The sequence below is a fragment of the Toxotes jaculatrix genome, chromosome 22, assembly GCF_017976425.1.
Source record: "Toxotes jaculatrix isolate fToxJac2 chromosome 22, fToxJac2.pri, whole genome shotgun sequence".
In the NCBI taxonomy this organism is placed as follows: Eukaryota; Metazoa; Chordata; class Actinopteri; family Toxotidae; genus Toxotes; species Toxotes jaculatrix.
The window spans coordinates 14731635-14751483 of NC_054415.1; the positions used below are offsets into that span (position 1 = coordinate 14731635).

General features: G+C 43.9%; 2 protein-coding genes across 4 annotated transcripts; one reads left to right on the plus strand and one right to left on the minus strand.

Moving 5' to 3' along the window:
- Positions 1-218: 218 nt before the first annotated feature.
- On the minus strand, positions 219-5275 carry cbll1 (Cbl proto-oncogene-like 1, E3 ubiquitin protein ligase). Of its 2 annotated transcripts, none has more exons than XM_041029904.1 (6): positions 5227-5275; positions 4068-4214; positions 3096-3202; positions 2708-2791; positions 2549-2622; positions 219-1559 (listed from the first exon to the last, which is right to left on the minus strand). In XM_041029904.1, exons 1-6 carry the CDS (start codon positions 5237-5239, stop codon positions 539-541), a joined length of 1446 nt encoding a protein of 481 aa, XP_040885838.1. In that variant the 5' UTR covers positions 5240-5275; the 3' UTR covers positions 219-538. The 2 variants fall into 2 exon arrangements, with proteins under 2 accessions (XP_040885838.1, XP_040885837.1); XM_041029903.1 differs by having other exon boundaries at positions 4050-4214.
- A 1073-nt stretch (positions 5276-6348) lies between these two features.
- ppp6r2a (protein phosphatase 6, regulatory subunit 2a) lies at positions 6349-18460 on the plus strand. Of its 2 annotated transcripts, none has more exons than XM_041030052.1 (24): positions 6349-6769; positions 9638-9807; positions 10290-10544; positions 10850-11036; positions 11128-11265; positions 11358-11423; positions 11511-11623; positions 11884-11997; positions 12118-12244; positions 12427-12579; positions 12733-12957; positions 13063-13127; positions 13332-13447; positions 13546-13631; positions 14166-14246; positions 14381-14478; positions 14680-14737; positions 14929-15056; positions 15158-15282; positions 15384-15528; positions 15703-15791; positions 15873-16065; positions 16673-16780; positions 16893-18460. In XM_041030052.1, the coding sequence occupies exons 3-24, from the start codon at positions 10318-10320 to the stop codon at positions 16939-16941; spliced, it is 2691 nt and encodes an 896-aa protein (XP_040885986.1). In that variant the 5' UTR covers positions 6349-6769; positions 9638-9807; positions 10290-10317; the 3' UTR covers positions 16942-18460. The 2 variants fall into 2 exon arrangements, with proteins under 2 accessions (XP_040885986.1, XP_040885987.1); XM_041030053.1 differs by having other exon boundaries at positions 15876-16065.
- The last annotated feature ends 1389 nt before the right edge of the window (positions 18461-19849 follow it).

Below are 19849 nucleotides of genomic sequence, written 5' to 3' on the forward strand. Positions count from 1 at the left end.
TCCAGTTTTAAATGTGCCCCATGCACCTGTTACTTTGATTCTGTCATTTCATTTGTTTTAGATGTGTATCAGCTAATTCCTTGACAAAACCCTTGACACAAATCTTTGTTTTATTGCATAAAATAGATTATAATCATCAAAACCAAATGTCTTCTTGGACATTCGGTTCACAACATGAATTGTTGTTAACAGAACAAAACAAAGATGAGATAAAAATCTGCTGTTAAAAATTTATTGAGACATAGTTAACATCTTTCAATTTACAGTACATCTGCGTGAACTTGGATGACATATATACAGAAATATAAGCCTTTAAAAAAACGGGGGCATTCCTTCTCTTCTCCAAGTCTACCGTATGTTCAGTGGAAGGTTCAGTACATTTAACTAAAATGTGGACCACACCTGCGTTTGCTTCTGGGCAGTATTATCAAAATGAAATTTCTACATCCTGTAACCCTGAGGTTTACTATCACATTAATCAGACAAGTGGTATGGAACAGAACGACACTGACTGCTGCCCATCCATTCAGCTGGCAGTTTACTGATAGTAAGGCCGGTAGCGGCCCTGATCTGGGTGATGTGGTCCAGGCATCTGGCCCTGGGGTGGAGGACCCTGCATTCGTGGAGGTGGGGGCCCTCTCGGGGCAGGCCACATCCCAGGACTGAGTCCTCCTGGCTGATTGAACGGGGGACTGAGGGTACCCTGGTCTTCAGGGAACTGCTGCATGGAGTTGGGGTTGTAGTGATGAGGTGGGGGGGCATTGACTGGGGGGCCAGTGTGTTGTGGTGGAGGTCCTGGGGGCGGGTGGTTCATATAGGGGGGCATCTGGCCCATAATGTGCCCTGGTGGTGGCGTGATTGGTGGGGGAGCTGTGGACATGGGGGGAGGCGGGGCCTGGTTGTACACCAGGTGTGGTGTCCCAGAGCCTTGGGGAGGATGCTGCATTGGGTGGCTGATAGGAGGAGGAGGGGGAGGTGGGGGGCCAAAGTGCTGCTGCGGTGGCGCCATCATGTGGTGAGAGTGGGACACAACAGGTGGCTGGCCAGGATAGTCCCCAGGGTGGTGGTGGGGGGGCTGACCGGGGCCTGGCCCACCAGAGAGGGGCTCACGAGCAGAAGAGGAAGAGTCATCTTGGATGGGCACGGTGATGAGGTTGCTGTGTTTACGGGTTGTTACCGTGGCGATGCGGAATGTCTCAGGACCGAGAGCAGACGTTGGGGGCGGGCCTTCGTGAGCAGTGGGTGGTGGTGGCTGACTGTAGGGGTCGTGACTACCATGCTGGAGTGGGTTGGGGAGGTGAACATGGTTCTTGGGTAAGTGAGGTGGAGGCACACGGAAACGATCAGGGACCTCAGATGAAGGGGCCAGATGCACAGGCTCCTGGCGGCCTGCGGAAGACTTGGCTGCCCGCAGGTGGCGGTGGTTGACATGGGCCTGCAGGTCACGCTGGGAAAGGTATGTACGCTTGCATCCTGGCACAACACTGCACATATAGAGGGAACCACGCTGGCACTGCTCAATGCGCTGCACAGGGTCTGTGCAGTTGTAGAGGGTGAGGCTGAACACACAATGACAAAGTGGTGGTGACAAAGGAGTACAACACACAACACATCTGAGGAGATACAATCCTAAATGCTACACATTCCCTGGAGCACAATGTTGCAACAAATGTCTTTTTTATGTCTATCATAACCAAGGGGGCAGTTGTAGGTTTCAGCAGAGGATCACTTCCGCGTTCAAAAAGCTGCAGTTCCTTGGCTGGCGCTGGGGGCTGGCTCCAGAAGTGAGCAATTCTCCATTGACCCCCATGTTAAAATAGCCTACTTTACAGCCTAAAAAAACAGATTTACAGGCTAGTACATGTTTTGTTTTTGGTCTCTATCGAAAGTTTCCACTTCCGTGAACACTGTGTAACCGACCGTCGAAGGAGTCTGTGTTGCAGTTTTTTCGGTAAGCAAATTTCTCACTATTTTACCTGGATGTTTGCACTAATTGATATGTATTAGCATATTTGCCACTGGCTTATGACTAAATTGCCGATTTATGGTCGCTGCTGATACAGATAGAGGACCGGAGCAGCTAATGTTAGGAACGCTGCTGCGGTGTGTTCCGTGCTCTCAGAGTCCGTTTATTGCGGGAATACCAGGCTACAATTTTATTTCGTCTCATTTTTCTGTTTACAAAGTCCGACACTGCATGGACAGAGCAGCTCCGTCAGTAAGCGGCTGCTGTTGTTTGTGTGCTGCTGTAACTGTAAGTGGATAGCGGATGGAGGCAGCGGTGAAAGCCGGTAAATGTTAAATACTGCTCCGAGCTAAGTGGGCGGGTTCTCGACTGGCTGACCCGTAGAATAACCGTCTCGCCGCCAAATATGGAAAGTACACTCCCACTAAAATCCAAGATGGCGCAGCTCAAATGCTCATGGTTTGGTCACAAAACCGGCTCCCTGGAACCAATGGGTGACGTCACAGGTGCTACGTCCATGTCTTATACAGTCTATGATCATAACACAGATCTTAAAAACATTAAATAGTTGAAATGTCTCACCCTGGGCACATCTTCTCTCCTTTCTTCTCATGAAGCAAAGCACAGTCGTAACAGAACACATGTTTGCAGGGGATCTGAAAATTTGAGAAGGCAAGAGTTAGACATCAACAGCTCTCTAAAAATTTCTGCAGACTATGGTCAGATTAACAATGTACATACCATCCGTCCATATAGCTGGATAGGGAGACCACACTTGTCACAGAAGTGAATTGGTACTTCATCCCTTTCTCCAATCAAATGTAACTGGAAAAAGAGCAAGAAGTAAGAATCACAAATAACCATCAAATTCTATAAATGTAATCTGTCCACTTCTCTGTTTGCTCATTCTTTATAACTGAGTCTGCATTTCTCACTCTACAGGGTAAAATGGGAAGATAACTTTTTCAACCAGTCTAACATAAGGACCATAATACCATAAGGTGCATCATCGCTTACGGTGTGCCAGGCAATAGCAATGAAAATCTCATTCAGTCATTAGTATCTGTCTGAACACACTGACAGGTGTGTTTACTCTCTTCTTTTTGTCCAACTATCCAGAGGGATATACCTTATAGTCCCAAAACAGCAGCTGGGGAAATCTCCTCTGACCTGCAAACACATCACCAGCTTTAGCACCGCAATCAAATCTGTCCTCCTGCTTGAAGCCAAAGTTATCTGTAAAACATAAGACACAAATATTAATGAGGGAATACAAAAAAAATGAGAACGCCCTAAATTATTAATAAGAAAAAGCCCAAGGTCTGTGATAGGTCTGGAACCAAATGTTAGTGAGAATTATGGACATCTCTAAAACAATAATTACAATTAATCTTATTCTCTTTGAGGTTAATAAAACGTTAAGTTATGCTATTATGCTGCCTTCTCTGAGATAACATAATGTTCATGGTTTAACTTGTGTTTGGAAAACTAAGTTGATAGCTTATTTAGTGGTGCCCTCTGATGGTAAAGGGGTAAACTACATGAAAATGCCAGTCTTCAATGTGTAAAAAAATGATACAATATTAACAATTATTGATACTTTTCTCCCAATTTCTTAATTTAATAAATTACATACTCTCCCAGCCCCTGTGATCAGCAGGTAATGGAATCCAAAGGAGCATAAGGAATATTAAAATGTTCCTTGTTGCTTCTGTAACTTTGCAAAAGTAAAGTCTAAACATCATAATGACTTACGGCAAAACAAAGAAACTGCTCTGGCAGTGAGGACACTACACTTCTGACCCTCAACATTGACTGGAAGAAACCACCAACATTACCTAAGCTACTTAGCTACTGCCTCAGATCTAACTTCCAGGGTTAATCAATGCCTCTGTCTGTGCCAACAAAAACCATGAGCTTCAACAAACTTTTTCTGTTGTTTAGTGATTCCTATGGCTATTATGACCTTTGCCACATAACAGCTGTCTTTTTACTCACTTATATATCATGCTTAATTTTAAAATGAAAGCAGACAAGAAACCAATTCAGCTAGGAGGCACAGTGAACCGCTAAATGTGCCTACCGTCATCCCCAGTCTCACTTTTAGATGGCCTGCCGATGGGTCTCTGGGCGCGTGGTTGAGGTTTGCTCCTTATGGGCTGCTTGGATATGAGTTTGATGGGGATTCGTCTTCGAACATCTGGGCCACCCAAATTCCCAGAGCCATCGCTTCCTTGAAGATCATTGTCTGTGGAAATAGTACATATGAACTCAACATACTTTTGAGTGAATATGATGTCACTTGAAAATGACTAGCAAATGATCAACCATTTGGGCAGCCTGAAGTAGCCAGTGGAGAGGGTGAAATCTGACTCATTGAGCAATGTCTTATGCTATTTGTTGTAAAGTGAATTACAGTGAAACATAACCCATATGCTGACTGGTTTAGAACTGGCTTTCAGGAAAATATGCTTTCAGGATGTGCTAATGCACTGAAAGAGCGTGTGACACTGGCCCTGCCTGCCCACAAGGTTTAAAATGACATTGCAGATTAATAATCCCCATTATCCTGGGATTGTTACTGAGAGGATATGTTTTGGTGAACGTCAACATCCCCAAAGCCCTCATAGTTGGAGTACAGAAAAAATGATACATTCAAAGTTAGCAATGTCTTGCAACTTTTGGTCATCAGCGAGGTCAATATTATCAATGCTGAATTCATTCAGTACATCATTAACGACCTGGCTTTATGAACACAAGCTAAGAAGCTAAGAAGAATGATTCATACATTTAAGCAAATATCCTGAGGGAATGTTTGTAGTTATGACAGCCCTCGCAACATTTTAGCTAGCTTACTTAGCATTACGCTAACACTGGTCAGGTAGCATTCGCGCCCCAACTCAATCGCAGTTTGCGGTTACGCCTACTACCGTACAGAAAATACACAGTTCAGTTTAATATCACAACTGCACTACCTCAGCTGCAAAACTACATATAGCCCTATAGGTTCATTTGAGACTCAACGTTAACTTTTGGTGAACAGTAGCGATTTAGCTTTATCGCTAGCCAGTTTTTAGCTAGCCTGGACCATGCTAGCTTTAACGCTGTTCTGGAAGGAGACGGGATGCCATAGCAAAACTTTACACTACGGGGATGATGTGCGATTATCTGACGACTTATTATAGCAACATAACTGCGTGGAAAAATATATCACATTAAAAAAGTTTGCTAATGTCGGCCTCATTGGGTATTTTTCTTACCGCTTTGGTCCATGATCCAACGAGTGAACACAATGCATTATGGGACAGAACGGGCGAGGAGAGGAGGTGAAAGGAGAGGGAAGGAAGGAAAGAAGGAAGGAAGGGAAATTAGTAGGGGAGAGAGAGGGGGGAAATAAATGAGTGGGGAAAACAAATTAAGGGAAGAGAAATAGCAATGAAAAACCAACATTTCAAGAAGTAATGTATGGAAGAGGCCATCTGCGAAACTTGTAATTGTCTGTAATTCAATGCTGACACAGAAGTTGCCAATTCATTAGGTACATCTAACTAAACTGAACCCAGGTTAATACAACAGCCCTGCAATAAATACTGCCTTTAGGAAGGTTATGAAACATTACTGAGTGTAGACGAAATATTACAAACATCAAACACACAGTTTCTTTCATTACAAAAAAGATAAGGAACGCCCCCGCAAAATTAAAACATTAGCCTCTTACATTTAAACAAAATACATACATTTTATAGATATAATTCAACCCAACCAATAATACATTTGGTTTTATATAGGATTTTGTTTATATTAAATAAATAGCTGTGATACAAATTTATGTATACTAGAAAATACAAAACCGATGCTAAATTTGTATTAAGTTCGACAGGGAAAACCACTGAAAAGAGAGAGCAATAGGAGACAACGTAGGCTATTTAGAAATACTACACTTTTAGTCAAAGGTAAATTTTGGACGATATTATTGTCATGACTTTAACTAGTTGAGGCAAACTGGCATTGTTGAAATCACAATGTTGATCACTAGGTCTGTGGGTAAAAGGCAAAAAAACTGAACAAAATGTATGGTTAGCTGTTTTCATCATGTAACTGGGTGTTTAATGCTCACATAATGTACTTTAGAATTATAGTAAACAGCTAATCAGTCAAATGTGGTTAAAATACCATAAAGTTTGAAGGCCTCCCACTTAGGATAGCAGATAGAGAAGTCCCTAGAGATGCATTATTAGAAATAATATTTATTTTATGTGAGCTACTTTAGGATTTGTCTGATAGTTTAAATGGCTATAACTGTCTCGCTGTCGCATCATTCAGTTCACAGTCAGAAGTCGGTGCACGTCCCCTGTGTAGGTTTACTGCGCGCTCCCGTAACCATGTCGCCATTTTGATTCGAAAAATATGACTGAGTTTTTCCTGCCTTGCATGCTAAAGTTAGCCTCGCGTTTGAATTACTTTGTGCGTGAGTACAGATCATACACTTTCGATCTGAAATAACAGGTATTACTGTTAATGTCAAGTAGCGATCGACGTCGGGAAACTCCTTATTTGACAGACTTCAGAGCAACATTTGGCTAACGTTAGCTAAGTTGAGCTAGCTAACAGTAGCCAGTGTTGTCGCAGGCTGACCCCTTGTTCAAAACAAATCACTATTCGCTCACAGGCTAATGTATGTTAGCTAACACAGATAGCTAACAGTTAGCGGTGTAGCCAGTGACTTAATAGCTGTTACTTGACGCAAAACTCCACCAACAATCTACTGCAGACGGGAAGAATAGCAGCGGACTTTCATCAAAGGTAAGTTCTGGACGAAAGGATCGCAATGAGTTTGAGCAACTAGCTAACGATTACTCCGCTGCTGCATCGACAAAGTTGAACCTAAGTTGGGGAGCTATTTAAGTTGGCTATCCCAGCTCAGTACACGTTAACTGTGAACTGGTAGCTAATTAGCTTACGTGCTAATCAGAGTAAAGGAGGAACTAACGTGATCGTTATCTAACCCGATTGTTACTTTTATAAGTTAGTGCCTAAAAATCGCCAAGTAACGTTGATCATGTATTTAATGATGGCGAATCGGCAGAATTTGCAAAAGGGCACTGTTTGGTTGTTAGATTACTTAACGCTAGTTAACGTAACATAGTTTAGTGACGTTTTTACCAGTTATTTGGGTACCATCTAGTTTAACATCATTTATTTTCCCTCTACTATAATGCTAAATATATTCTTTGTTTTATTTTCGGTAATATTTAGTAGTTGAGTGACGAGCTATATAAGTGGAGTTGTTCAGTGCAGCCAGTCGGATTTGGCTGAGGCCAGCAGCAACGAAGCCTTGCTGAGTTACTTAAATCAAGTACACACCGTCTAGGTTAATTTGTACGTTAGTGAGCGATGGATAAAAAAGAAAGCGACCCCGTGTTTATACGACAGCTGTGGAATGTAATTAACCGTGAGGACTGCAATTACTGTAACGTTAATCTGCGTCGGTGTTTTAAAATCTTTAATCTTTGGTTGTGGTGCCTCCACTGGAGTTGGAGTAAACAGAAATCTGAGCTCCTGCCGCAAGTCAGTTGATGTGCACTTCATGCCAAGGCTACCGCAGCTCAGTTTACATTTCTTTAGCTACACCAGTGTGTCTCTCATTGTTCGACAGTCTTGGGGTCTGGGGACACCCTTGGGGAAGTAGCCAAAACGTGATAAACGAGGGATGCAGATGCATAATTTCTTGTCATTGATTAATCTGTCATTTTAAAGTACACTATATTTGTTAAGATCTAGAAGGGGATTATGGCAAACTGTTTCACAGCTAGGAAACCCAAACATGATCAATAATGGAATAGGAATATTACGAAGCACACGTAAAAATCACTGGCCTCTCAGTGTTTTTTGTTTTTTGGGGGGGGGGGGGCATCGTCTGTGCATCACGCATTAATTCAGGTCTGTTCATCTCATTTTACAACTTCAGTGCACCTAAGTGCAAGTAAGCAGCAACAGGCTGACCAAAACTGCAGCTTTTGTTTGTCCTGTGAAGTGCACCGCTGCAGATTGGTTGATCATTTGCTAGCACATGCCACTAAGTATCTAGAACAACATGATAAACATGCAGTTGCCACCAGCTGCATCTTTATTTTACATGCAGAATGTCCAGGAGAGCTCATGTGAAGTGGAGCTGGAAATCCCTTTTGCTTGATTTCGCCGCATTTTAACTTGCCTAATTACAGAGTGTTGTTGACTCACAGCATCTACACGTATGCCCTTTACGTGTGCCATTGTTCCTCTTTTCATCGTCTGTTTTCTGTGCCAGTTGACTGTTTTTGTTGAGATCGCCTCTGGTGGGTTCTATTTTAGATGTAAAGTCAAGCATTTGCTTTCCTGCTCAGTGTCCACAGGGAGCGTTCAGCGGGTTATTACTGCACTTGTGTACTCTGTAAATGCATGCCAGATGGACGCTGCTGCTGCTGCATGTGCAAGGAAGGGTCCTCCTCAGGAAAAAAGGAAAAGAAAAAGGAGGAAGCAATTCGATTTCCTCCCCGAGCTTTACTTCCATGATCAACAGTTGATATCATGTTGCTCAGAGAAACTTGGTAGGCATGACAAAGCCAGCAGATGCATCTGTTTTTTGTCACTATGGATGTGTTAAGGTTGCTGAGATTACAGGTGAGAACAAACAGTAAAAATACTTGCTTAGTCACGATAGCATCAAATAACTTGCTCTCCATCATTTAAGATGCATCCTCCATTTACCACAGTCTGATAGTAGGCATTTAAAAGCTGCCATTGCGGTGCTGATGAGACATGAGAAGGAGATGTTGATCAGGTATAGGGTTAGGTTTTGGTTTTTTTTTTTGTGATTTTATATATATTTTTCTGTACTTTATCCTGATGTAGCTGGTATCTTCCTTTTGTTTTGTTTTTTTTTTTTTTTTCTTTTGGCTGGACCACAGCAGCGGGAGCCAGCTCTATAAACGTGAATGTCCCTGACTGACCGAGTGATGAAGTTACACCATTGGTCAGTCAAATACTGTGCGAGGAAGTGCTGACATTAATCCATTGGACAGCTGACCAGTGGTGTAACTTCATCACATGCGTGCTTATAGGTCTGACCCTACTGTGGCAGTCCAAACATTTAAGGGCACAGTTCTCAGTTTTTTGATTAATAACATTAACGTATGCCTTTTTTTCTTCCAATGAGCATATAGGATACATAAGATGCAGGGGCAAACTGACTTAACTGGGAGATTAGTAAAGAATTTCAAATATAAGCTGTACTCGGGACCTAATGAAAAACCAGGATGTATTGTGCTGGAGTGTCTGAATGCTGAGATCAGGACTCGGCCTGTATTCTTGGGTTCACTGACATGCTGCAGAATGAATGTGGGACCCATCAGACGTCTCATCTGATGGATAAGAATCTCAGCATCTAAAGTGACTCAAGCCTTTGCACAGTACCATCTATCACCAACTTTGAGTGAACACCAGAGAGGACAACCCAACTTCACAATGTTGGAAAACAGACATTATAACTCTTCATGTAAACATTCACAGAGAGTATTAGTGGAGATCTAAAATCCTGTCTGAATGGTATGATAACAGTGTCATTTCTTTGAAAATCTTGTTGCACAGCTGATTAATCTCTGCAGTTTTTTTTTTTTTTTTTGTGTTGTGCAGGTTATGGTGAGCCTCTCTGCGTCTCATCTCCTAAAGAGGCCTGCTTTTTAAGAGGAGACCCATGCTGATAAATGCCAGGCCTCGCCACACACTCTGTCGTCTGCACAAACACAAATGCCTGCCTGCCCGTGGGGGAGGTCTGATTAAAGATATCCACATTTCATCCACTGGTATGTGTCAGTTAAAAAAAAAAAGATTGCTGCTGGTTAATAAGATTCTTAAGTCTTACATAGCAGCAGGTAGTAACTAACAAAATGAGATTACAGGATATCAGTCTACGGTAATCTGCCTGAAGATGTCATTCCCATGCAAGTCCACAAAGTTATCTTGTTAGAGTCTGGATTGTGTCATCTCCCAAATAGGAAGGAAGACCGTTCCATATTTTGTAAACTTGAAATAATAAAAAAAGAAATCTTAAGGCCTCCATCAGCATGAACTGCAGAGTAGACTGATCCATTGTGTTATGACAGGAGGGTGTTTGGATAACCACTGTGTAAAAAGCATACAGCGTCTAACAGAGAACAAAAGAATTTAGAGAAACTGAACCTCGGAAGAGTTGACAAGAACCCTCCAGCTTGCATCTTTGCTTACGTTAGTTTCCCTCCCCCTGCTTCCTTCCCCCCCACCTACCTGTTCACTCTTTCCTTCCCAGGGCTGTGTCCCCCGTCCCAGCGGCAACCATGTTTTGGAAGTTCGACCTGCACACCACCTCCCACATCGACCAGCTGCTGGACAGGGAGGACGTGACGCTGAGAGAGCTGATGGAGGAGGATGACGTCCTGCAGGAGTGCAAGGCCCAAAACCGTCGACTGCTCCTCTTCCTCTCCCAGGACCACTGCATGCAGGAGCTGGTCAGCCTCATCACCACAGAGCCGCCTGCTGACCTGGAAGAGAGAAGCCGCTTTAAGTGAGTCCCCACTTTGGCTACTGTGAGGTTTACGTGACCAAATGTTGCAATGTCGACACCATATTGAGTTAGATTCAAGATCCTCTTTCAGCAGTGTAAACTCTGTGATAGAGCAGCTCTTTTCAGCATTAAATTGTTATATTCTGTGACTGCTGGTTGTGTTCAGTGCCAGTGTTAACTCTTGTACACTGATCAGGGCTCAGATGAGAGAAAACATTTCAGAAATGCCACTTTGAAAATCATTAATTGCACCCAGACTCCCTCTCATTGTCACTGTGTTGTTGTTGTTTTTTTTTAAAAATAAGATTCCCCAACATTGCTTGTGAGCTCCTGACATCAGATGTGTCCATTATAAATGATAAGCTGGGCGGGGACGAGTCTCTCCTCGAGGTGCTCTACCACTTCTTGGAGCAGGACCCGCCTCTCAACCCGTTACTTGCCAGCTTTTTCAGCAAAACTATCGGCAATCTCATTGCCAGGAAGACCGAACAGGTACGAGGAAAGAAATCCCAGTTTCACCGTTCATTCACTGACACGCAGTGAACTGCTGTGTGGAAAACAAAAACACTTGTTATTTTTCCAGGTGATTACCTTTCTAAAGAAAAAGGAAGGCTTCATTGGTCTGGTGCTGAAACATATTGATGCCTCTGCCATGATGGACCTGCTGCTTCGCCTCATCAGTTGTGTGGAGCCTGCCCCCTTGAGACAGGAAGTCCTCCATGTAAGAGATCTGAATGTTTTTGTTTACCTCTTTACTTAAAAAAAAAAACCTTCAAAGTGTCTAATGCAGTTTCTGGTTTTTCCACATCCCAGTGGCTGAATGAGGAAAAGTTGGTACAGAGACTCACAGAGCTCATCCATACTGGTAAAGATGAGGAGGTGAGTGCAAGGCCTGCTGGGAGTTGAGATGATAGTCTCCTGGTCAGTTCAGTTCATTTAGATGGAATAATTTCATTTACCTTTCAGAGACAATCAAACGCGTCCCAAACGCTTTGTGACATCATCCGCCTTAGTCGAGACCAGGCCAATCAGATGCAGGAGAATGTGGAGGCTGACCCACTATTGGCTGTGCTAGAGTCGTAAGTATGCAGCGCCTTCTGTTTAAAGTTTCAAGAGGAAGAATAAATCTCATCTGTGTCCAGTTTTTGGCAACACAGAATCTAACATTTACCTGTGGTTTTTAAAAATGAGTTTCGATTTTTGATGTAAAGCTGAGTTTGTGTCCTTTATCATGCTTCCTTAAGAAGGACAATAGACTCTCACTTGGCCTACATCATCTCACCCATGAATGTCCACAGATCCTCAGATTTATGACAACATAAACCTGTGTGCTTTTCAGGCAGGAGAGTGTTGCGGGACTCCTCAAGAACTTGTTTGAGGGGGAGAGGAGCGAGGCCTCCATCGTTAACGGAACTCAAGTGCTACTTACCTTACTGGAGACCAGGAGGTCTGGGTAAGTCAAAGTGTTTCCTGGACCTTCCAGGTCTTCTGAGCATACGGGCACAGGCACTAGTGTCATCTTCATGGTTTAAAGCTTGGTGACCTCATGTTCTTGTCTGCCTCTGTCTCTCAGGTTGGAAGGGCTGATGGATCTGTATTCTCAGGGTTATGAAAGGTCTTACACTGTCAACAGCAGTATTTTAAATGCCATTGAGCCCCATTTAAAGGACTTCCAGCAGCTTCTTCTGGAACCCCCCAAGGTAAGTCCTCATGGCAAGAAGCACAATTCATTCTAAAAACAAGCACATAGAAATAGCTAATTATATAATTTAGGATTTAAATGATTTTGGTTAAAGTGATTCCCTGCTCTTCATGTGTCTTGGTATCTAAGCAGCGTTTTGTGACAGCACTAGCTGATGAACTTTTCTGATTCCATCCACAGAAAAGTGCAATATTGACGACCGTTGGCGTTCTGGAGCAGCCACTGGGGAACGCCCGCCTTCACGTGGCCCGGCTGGTGGCCGCCCTACTGCAGACCAATGCCCCCAGTATCTGCCAGGAGCTCTGCAATCTTACCACCATGGACCTACTACTGGTAGGTTAAGCATCAGATTTACATCGTACATCATTGACAGCTGCATGTTGTTGGTGGAGGTGTTCTCTCAGTCCAGTGCCTCTGACGGTCGTTTCTTTCATGCGCTCTTCTGCTGCATGTCAGTGACTTTGCTTTCCATCTCTGTCTCAACAGGATCTGTTCTTCAAGTACTCCTGGAATAATTTTTTGCACTTCCAAGTGGAGCTGTGTGTGGCGGCTATCCTGAACCACCCTTCCTCAGAGGAGCGGCCCAACCCAGTCCTCCAGAACCACGACGGGAAGCCTGCAGCGTCTAACCCTGAGGCGCAGGGGGAGGCAGTGGACACAGGCAGGACCATTGACCCACAGACCTCCATCCACAATGCCCTCGTGGCACATGTAGGTGGCTTAAGCAGCTCTTTGGGTTTTTTTTCATTCTCTTTTTCATTACTCATTCTCATTTCCAGCCTCAACTTACATTGTGTGATTCTGTTGAACCCTCAGCTCTTCCAGAAGTGTCGACTGGTACAGAGGATCCTCGACGCCTGGGAGGAGAATGATAGAATACAGTGAGTCTCTTCAGTGTGCAGCTGCGTTCTGTTGTCATGCATCTGATTCTGCAAGATGTGTGTTGTTGTTACACACTTGTTATGTACGTCACAGCCTTTGTGCCTGTGTTTGCGATATCGGTGCGGCACAGATGCGTGAAGACAAAAGTGAGATGGTAGAGCTCCTGTGTTGAAGGTAAACCTTCATGTACCTGTGAATCTCAGGGCTGAGGGCGGCACCAGGAGAGGCAACATGGGTCATCTGACCAGAATCGCCAACATGGTGGTTCAGAACCTGGAGAAAGGACCAGTACAGGCCCAGATCACTGACCTCATCAAAGGTAGTCATATGCTGCATTAGGCCTGATGCCAGATCAGCTACCTGTCTAACTGAAAATTCAGGAACAGTCAATATACCTGCTGTGGTTCACTACTGCAGAGCTGCCAGAGGACTGCAGAGGTCGCTGGGAGAGCTTCGTGGACGAGACCCTGAGAGAGACTAACAGGAGGAACACGGTGGAGCTGGTGAGAGAGATCTTTCAGCGATGCTCTCTTTCAGAATGAACAGCTTTCTCTTAACTTCCTCTCATTTCCTCTTCTTCTCTCCCATTTTAAGCAGCTTGTGCTCAGAGCAGCAGATACTCAGAACAAGACTGAACAGCCCAGCACACTCACAGAGTAGATACCAGATCCTCAATGAATTCCACTTTTTTTTGTTTTTTTCAAAATTTCTTATTTAATAAATTTGAGAATTTATGCAACAGAAGTCAGAGGAGTTTTTAATTACTAAAGACAAGTTTATCCATCCTGCACGGTTTACATCTGTTTCTGTTTGCTAGCAGTCTATGTCTGCCTTGTCTTTGATGGAGCAGTGACTTACTGTTACTGTCACCTGTAGATCAGTGCCCTTAATACATCCAACCTTTTATAACAGGCCAGCATCAAAAGAAAAAGGTTTTTGATACAGTATGATGGCACTGTGATGTACAGACATGTATCGTAAAGCCATTGGAGAAAAAAAAAAGTTTCATCAAACCGCCACACTGTTGTGTCCTTTAGGTAAGCACCCACAACATGCACTCGTCCAGTGAGGACGATGACATGGAGAACCCCTTCCCGAATGACCTGTCTCTGCAGCAGGTAGGATGGACTCACCACCACGGAAAGCCACACACCTCACATCACTGTTAAACTGCCAGATTAAAGCAAGTGTCCATCTGCGGCCCAAGAAAGACATCACCTTTAAAAAGCGCCCTCTTGACCTCTCTCTGCAGGCCTTCTCCGACTATCAGATCCAACAGATGACCGCCAACTTTGTGGATCAGTTTGGGTTCAACGACGAGGAGTTCAGTGAGCACGATGAAAATATCAAGTAAGCCTCGCGAGTCTCACTCGGCTTGTTGCCCTTTAAGGGAAAGTGAAACAGGTTTTGCTACCTGGAGTCAAACGACTGAGCTGTGCAGGAACAGAGGGAAAAAAAAAAATCCTGGCTCTTATTAACTCTCAGTAAACTCACTTTGATTTCATAGCTGTTGCGTTACTGTCACACTTTAACACTCTGCTCTCTCCTCAGTGCCACGTTTGACAGAATTGCCGAGATAAACTTCAATCTAGATGCTGATGATAATAGTGTAAGTGTTCTGAAGGATTGTGTTAAATGAGTGGTCAGCACTGTTGGTCAGGGGGAACACTCGTAAATATGTTTGCCCTGTTTAAACACAGTCTCTCAGTGTGACCCTTCATGTTGGAATACGTAGTGAAATAAGAGAAAACTTGATTTTTGTGTTTTTTTTTTTTTTTTAAATGTGTTGTTTGCACACAGGCCAACGCAGCTGCTTTTGAAGCCTGCTGTAAAGAGAGGATACGCCAGTTTGATGATGCTGAAGAGGAAGAGGACATTTGGGAGGAGAAGGAGATCAACTATGCAACACAAGCTAAATCCAGAACAAGGTAAACCTGATAATGGTTCCATCAGTGCAGCTTACTGTGGTCAGGTCTTTGTTTACCTTCTCACCGCCCCCTGAATTTTCTCCGTTGTCCTTCTCTTCCAGGTTCGGTGTGTCCCAAACCTCAGAGGGCAGCTCCAGGAGCAGCATGGAGAACGGAGGCAGGGAGCAGGACCGCGGGTCTGAGTCGGATGAGGATGAAGACTCTGAGCAGAACCCGTCAGAAACAGGTAGGTTAGAGGACAGCAGCCACTCACACAACACAGCCCAGTGTCATTTGAACTTATTCTCCTTTGTCTTACTTTGTGCTCCTTGTTCATCTTCCGTCCAGGTCCAGGCTGGACAGCGAATTTCAGGGACTCTGGAGGGACTGCAGCATTCCAAAGCCCATCGGGGTGGGACAGCTCCTCTGGAAGTGGAGCACAGACACAGGAAACAGGCTGGGCCAACTTCACTGAGTTCCAGCCTTTCTCTGGGTGAGAAGGAAACCTGTTGATCCAAAGCAGCATGAACTGATATAGATAAACCAACTCTGAACAATCTTCAGTATATGAGGCTACGTGTTGACAACAGTTTATGAACTAATGACAGTGATTTACGAGCAGCTCTTCACAGCGTGTTAACACAGATCTCTCTGTGGTTTCCTACAGCACAGAGACTAATCCCAGGTGCAGCTCTCCTGTGGACTCAGACAGTGCGGATGCTGATAAACAAGCCAAACAAAACCACGAGAAAAGTGGTGAGTGTGTTCACCTAAGTCCCAACTGCCTACCTCTCTGTTAGAGGTGGACTCTGAAAGATTATTATTCTTTTTATTCAGCAGATGTTAGCCCCTCTCCTGGTGCTTGGCCAGTGGGAGAAGGGAGGAAGGCTCCTCTCGTGGCCTCGGACAGCAGCTCCTCTGGGGGATCTGACAGCGAGGAGGATGACAAAAATGCCAGCGCTCCTCCCGCCGCAGCCATAACCTCGGAAACAGCTGGCGCTCCCGGCACCAAGACAGCTGACCTCAAAAGGTTTGCATCTTAGAACTGAAAGCCTAGATGCCGAGCAGTAAAATCTCCTCTGTTGACCAGTCCACTCTGCAGTGTGTGTGTGTTACCACACTGAGGTAATTACAGACTGAACAGGGATTTGAAATTACTGCGTTCATTCAGTTTTGCCTTTCTAAGTAAAGTGTGTCCTTGGAGCTTCTCTGCAGAAACTGAAGCTTCAGTCGAGACTCTCACGTTCAGGAGGTTCAGGAGAAGACGTTTGTGATTTGACAGAGTTAATTAGTTACTGTACAGCAAACATAGTGTTTTTACTTTTTCCCTCACTGTGTAAAGGTAGAATTGAATTACCAATTAGAGGAGTTTAAACACTTTGAGATGACAGTGCAAAGAATGTGCTGCTAAGAGCTTCTTCTTTTTTGAAATAAGGCTGAGTAATAAATTACTTCCTGTGCTCTACATCAGCACGTCGTTTCGTTTCTACAAAAGCCGGAGGGAGTTTTTCTCTCTGCCACAGTCGGCAGTGACGTCAGAGGAGTCAGCTACAGAACTACATTGAGAAAGAAAGTGTGTTGAAAGTGTGTCGCTGTGAAATAAATAGTAACTCAGAACTTCTCTGTGTGTGTCGCAGTGAGGAGAGTCCGGTGTCTCTGGAGAAACTCTCTCTGTCAGATCCTCCCAAAACACCAGAGCAGCCGCCTGCTGAGGAGTCACTCGCTAACACGCAGCCCGACAGGAAGTAAGTCCCCACCTGTCAGAGAATGTGAGCTGAAATGATCAGAAACGATCTATCAGAGGTTTAAGTCTTGGTTTAGTTTGTCCTGAATCCCATGTGCCCCCCCCCCCAACAGAGAGGACACACCACCTCCCCAGGAAGTGTCGGTCAACGGGCCGGTTTGAGCGCGAGCCCACACGGAAATCCATCAGTGACGGTGGCCGCGGACTGTCAGCCTCCTCCAGAGTGACTCCCCCCACCCCTAAAATAACCTCACTGCAACTACGGTGTTTTTACTGAATCACTCTGCCATGTTATTGGACCTGGACACTGCCAATCAACACCAATAATGAGGCGGCGGAACATGTAAAAAAACAACAACAACAAAATATATATATATATGAAAAATAAGAAAAAAAACCCAACAGACAGGACGGAGTATAGAGGAATCATCTTCAAAGCCTTTTTTCCGATGTTGCACATAATAACGTGCGGTTTTAATGTAGCAGCGACCTTTGAAACGACAGAATCCGAGGGGGTTTAAACATTGTCATTATTATTTTTTTAATGTCCTGAAAGATTTCTCTCCTACATGTTCAAAGCTGTTGGACCCCACCCACTGTTAGGGATTTTACATGGTCACCCCTGAATGGATAGCACAGGCTAACTTTTAACGATGCCTCAACAATAAATACCTGTTTTTGAAAACAATTTATTTTTTTTTCTTCAAGCTTAAGAAAAAGCACTTATGCAGCCATTTACTGTACATGATAGCACAATGTAAGGTGTTCTACCCTCATCTCTGCTGGCTGTCTTATCTGTCCTCTCCCCCAGATCAAGGTTGTTTGTTTTTTTTTTCTCCCTTTCCATTTTTTTTTATCTTTTCTTTTTTGTCTTTGGTTGCTGTTGATGAAACATCTGTCGTACGTCACCAGGTTTCTGAATGTTTTTTTGAAGTGCTTCAGCGGGGTCCGTCGAAGAGGAGGAGGAGGGGCGGGTCAGTGAACAGAGTTCTAATAGTATTACTGTCTTTTGCTCATGTGCAATAATATCAATTAGCCATTTTATTTAAAAATGAAATTCATTTTTCTTTTTGTTTTATATTTTAAAGAATCAACATTGGAGACTCATTTGGTGTCATTTTTGAGCAAACAAATTTGGATTTAATCTCAACTTGAAGTTTCTGATTTTTTAAAAAATTGAATTTCCTTTCGGTTTTTCTTCGTCGTGCATGTATAACTGGTTCTCTGTTGACCTAGCTAGTGAGCTAAGACCTTCTGATTGTATTGACCTTTAAGTTCTTATTACTATCCCCCTTAAATCAACCAAACATTATCTACCTATATACAAATATTATCTACATTTAAAAATAATTTTACAAGCAATCTTGAGATTACTATTGTTGTCTGTTCCTTTTTTTTCTCTCGCTCTCTCTCTCTCTCTCCACCAAGCACTTACAGGGCGAGAGTGGCATCTTTTAAGAGTGATGCTGTATGTTTTGTTTTTTTGTTTTTTTTTTTTTAAGTTTAATTTTATTTCTCTGAGCAGCAGGATTGGAAAGAGGGCGGGTCTGGGTTCTGCAGAGCTCCAGGCTTTCTTTTTTGGTGTATTTACTTAAATCATTTGACAGCGATCAGGTTCTACGATCATTGTTTAAAAAAAAATTGAAATTAAAAGGGTCTGGTTGACCACATTAATACCAAACATTTCGCTTCACCCGTCTGGTTGTTGTCTTTACGTCTCTGCAAAACATCCAGCTGCCTGTTAATATGTCTGTATGTGTCCCATAGACTGTATAATACATGGACGTAGCATCCGTGACGTCACCCATTGGTTTCGCAGAGTCGGTTTTGTGACCAAACCATGGGCATTTGAGCTGCGCCATCTTGGATTTTAGTGGGAGTGTACTTTTCATATTTGGCGGAGAGGCGGTTACTCTACGGGTCAGCCGGGGTCAGCCGGCCGAGAACCCGGCCATTTAGGACAGAGCAATATTTAATATTTACCGGCTTTCACCGCTGCCTCCATCCACTATGCACTTACAGTTACAACAGCATACAAACAACAGCAGCCGCTAGTGATGGAGCTGCTCTGTCCATTCAATGTCAGACTTTTTAAACAGAAAAATGAGACGAAATAAAATTGTAGTCCCGCAATAAACGGACCCTGACAACACAGACTGTATAAAACATGGACGTAGCATCCGTGACGCCACCCATTGGTTTCGGGGAGTCGGTTTTGTGACCAAACCATGGGTATTTCAGCTGCGCCATCTTGGATTTTAGAAGAGACGGTTACTCTGTGGGTCAGCCGGCCGAGAACCCGGTCACTTAGCTCGGAGCAACCGAGCTAGCCTAAGGCTAATCAGCTAACCAGCTAACCAGCTAGGCTAACAAGCTAAGCGGCAGCTACATCCGCTGCCTCCACCCACTATGCACTTACAGTTACAGCAGCACACAAACAGCAGCACACAAACAACAGCAGCCGCTTACTGACGGAGCTGCTCTGTCCATGTCAGACTTTTAAAACAGAAAAATGAGACGAAATAAAATTGTAGCCAAGTATTCCCGCAAAAAAACAGACTGAGAGCACGGAACACACCGCAACAGCGTTCCTAACATTAGCTGCTCCGGCCCTCTATCTGTATCAGCAGTGACCATAAATAGGCAATTAAGTCATAAGCCAGCAGCAAAATATGCTAATACATGCTAATTAGCGCAAACATCCAGGTAAAATAGTGAGAAATTTACTTACCGAAGAAACTGCAATACAGACTCCTTCCGACGGTCATTTAGTACAGTCCGCACTACAACAAGTCATATTGTCACAAAAATATACCCGAACATTGGCAAACAAACACGGACACTTCAGCCCCTGTCAACTGCTGGAGGTAGCCGGAGGCCTCTGGATGTAGCCGCCTAGCCCAGCCGATGCTTTAGCAAAGAGCTAACTGCCCGTGCCTGTCTATGGGTTGTCACTCAACGTAACCACGCTCTAATTTATGTAGTTTTAAGCCTAAATAACACTAAAACGGTTGTGGAACAAAAAAATTCAACCCCCCTGTAAAGTCGCCTATTTTAACGTTGGGGTTAA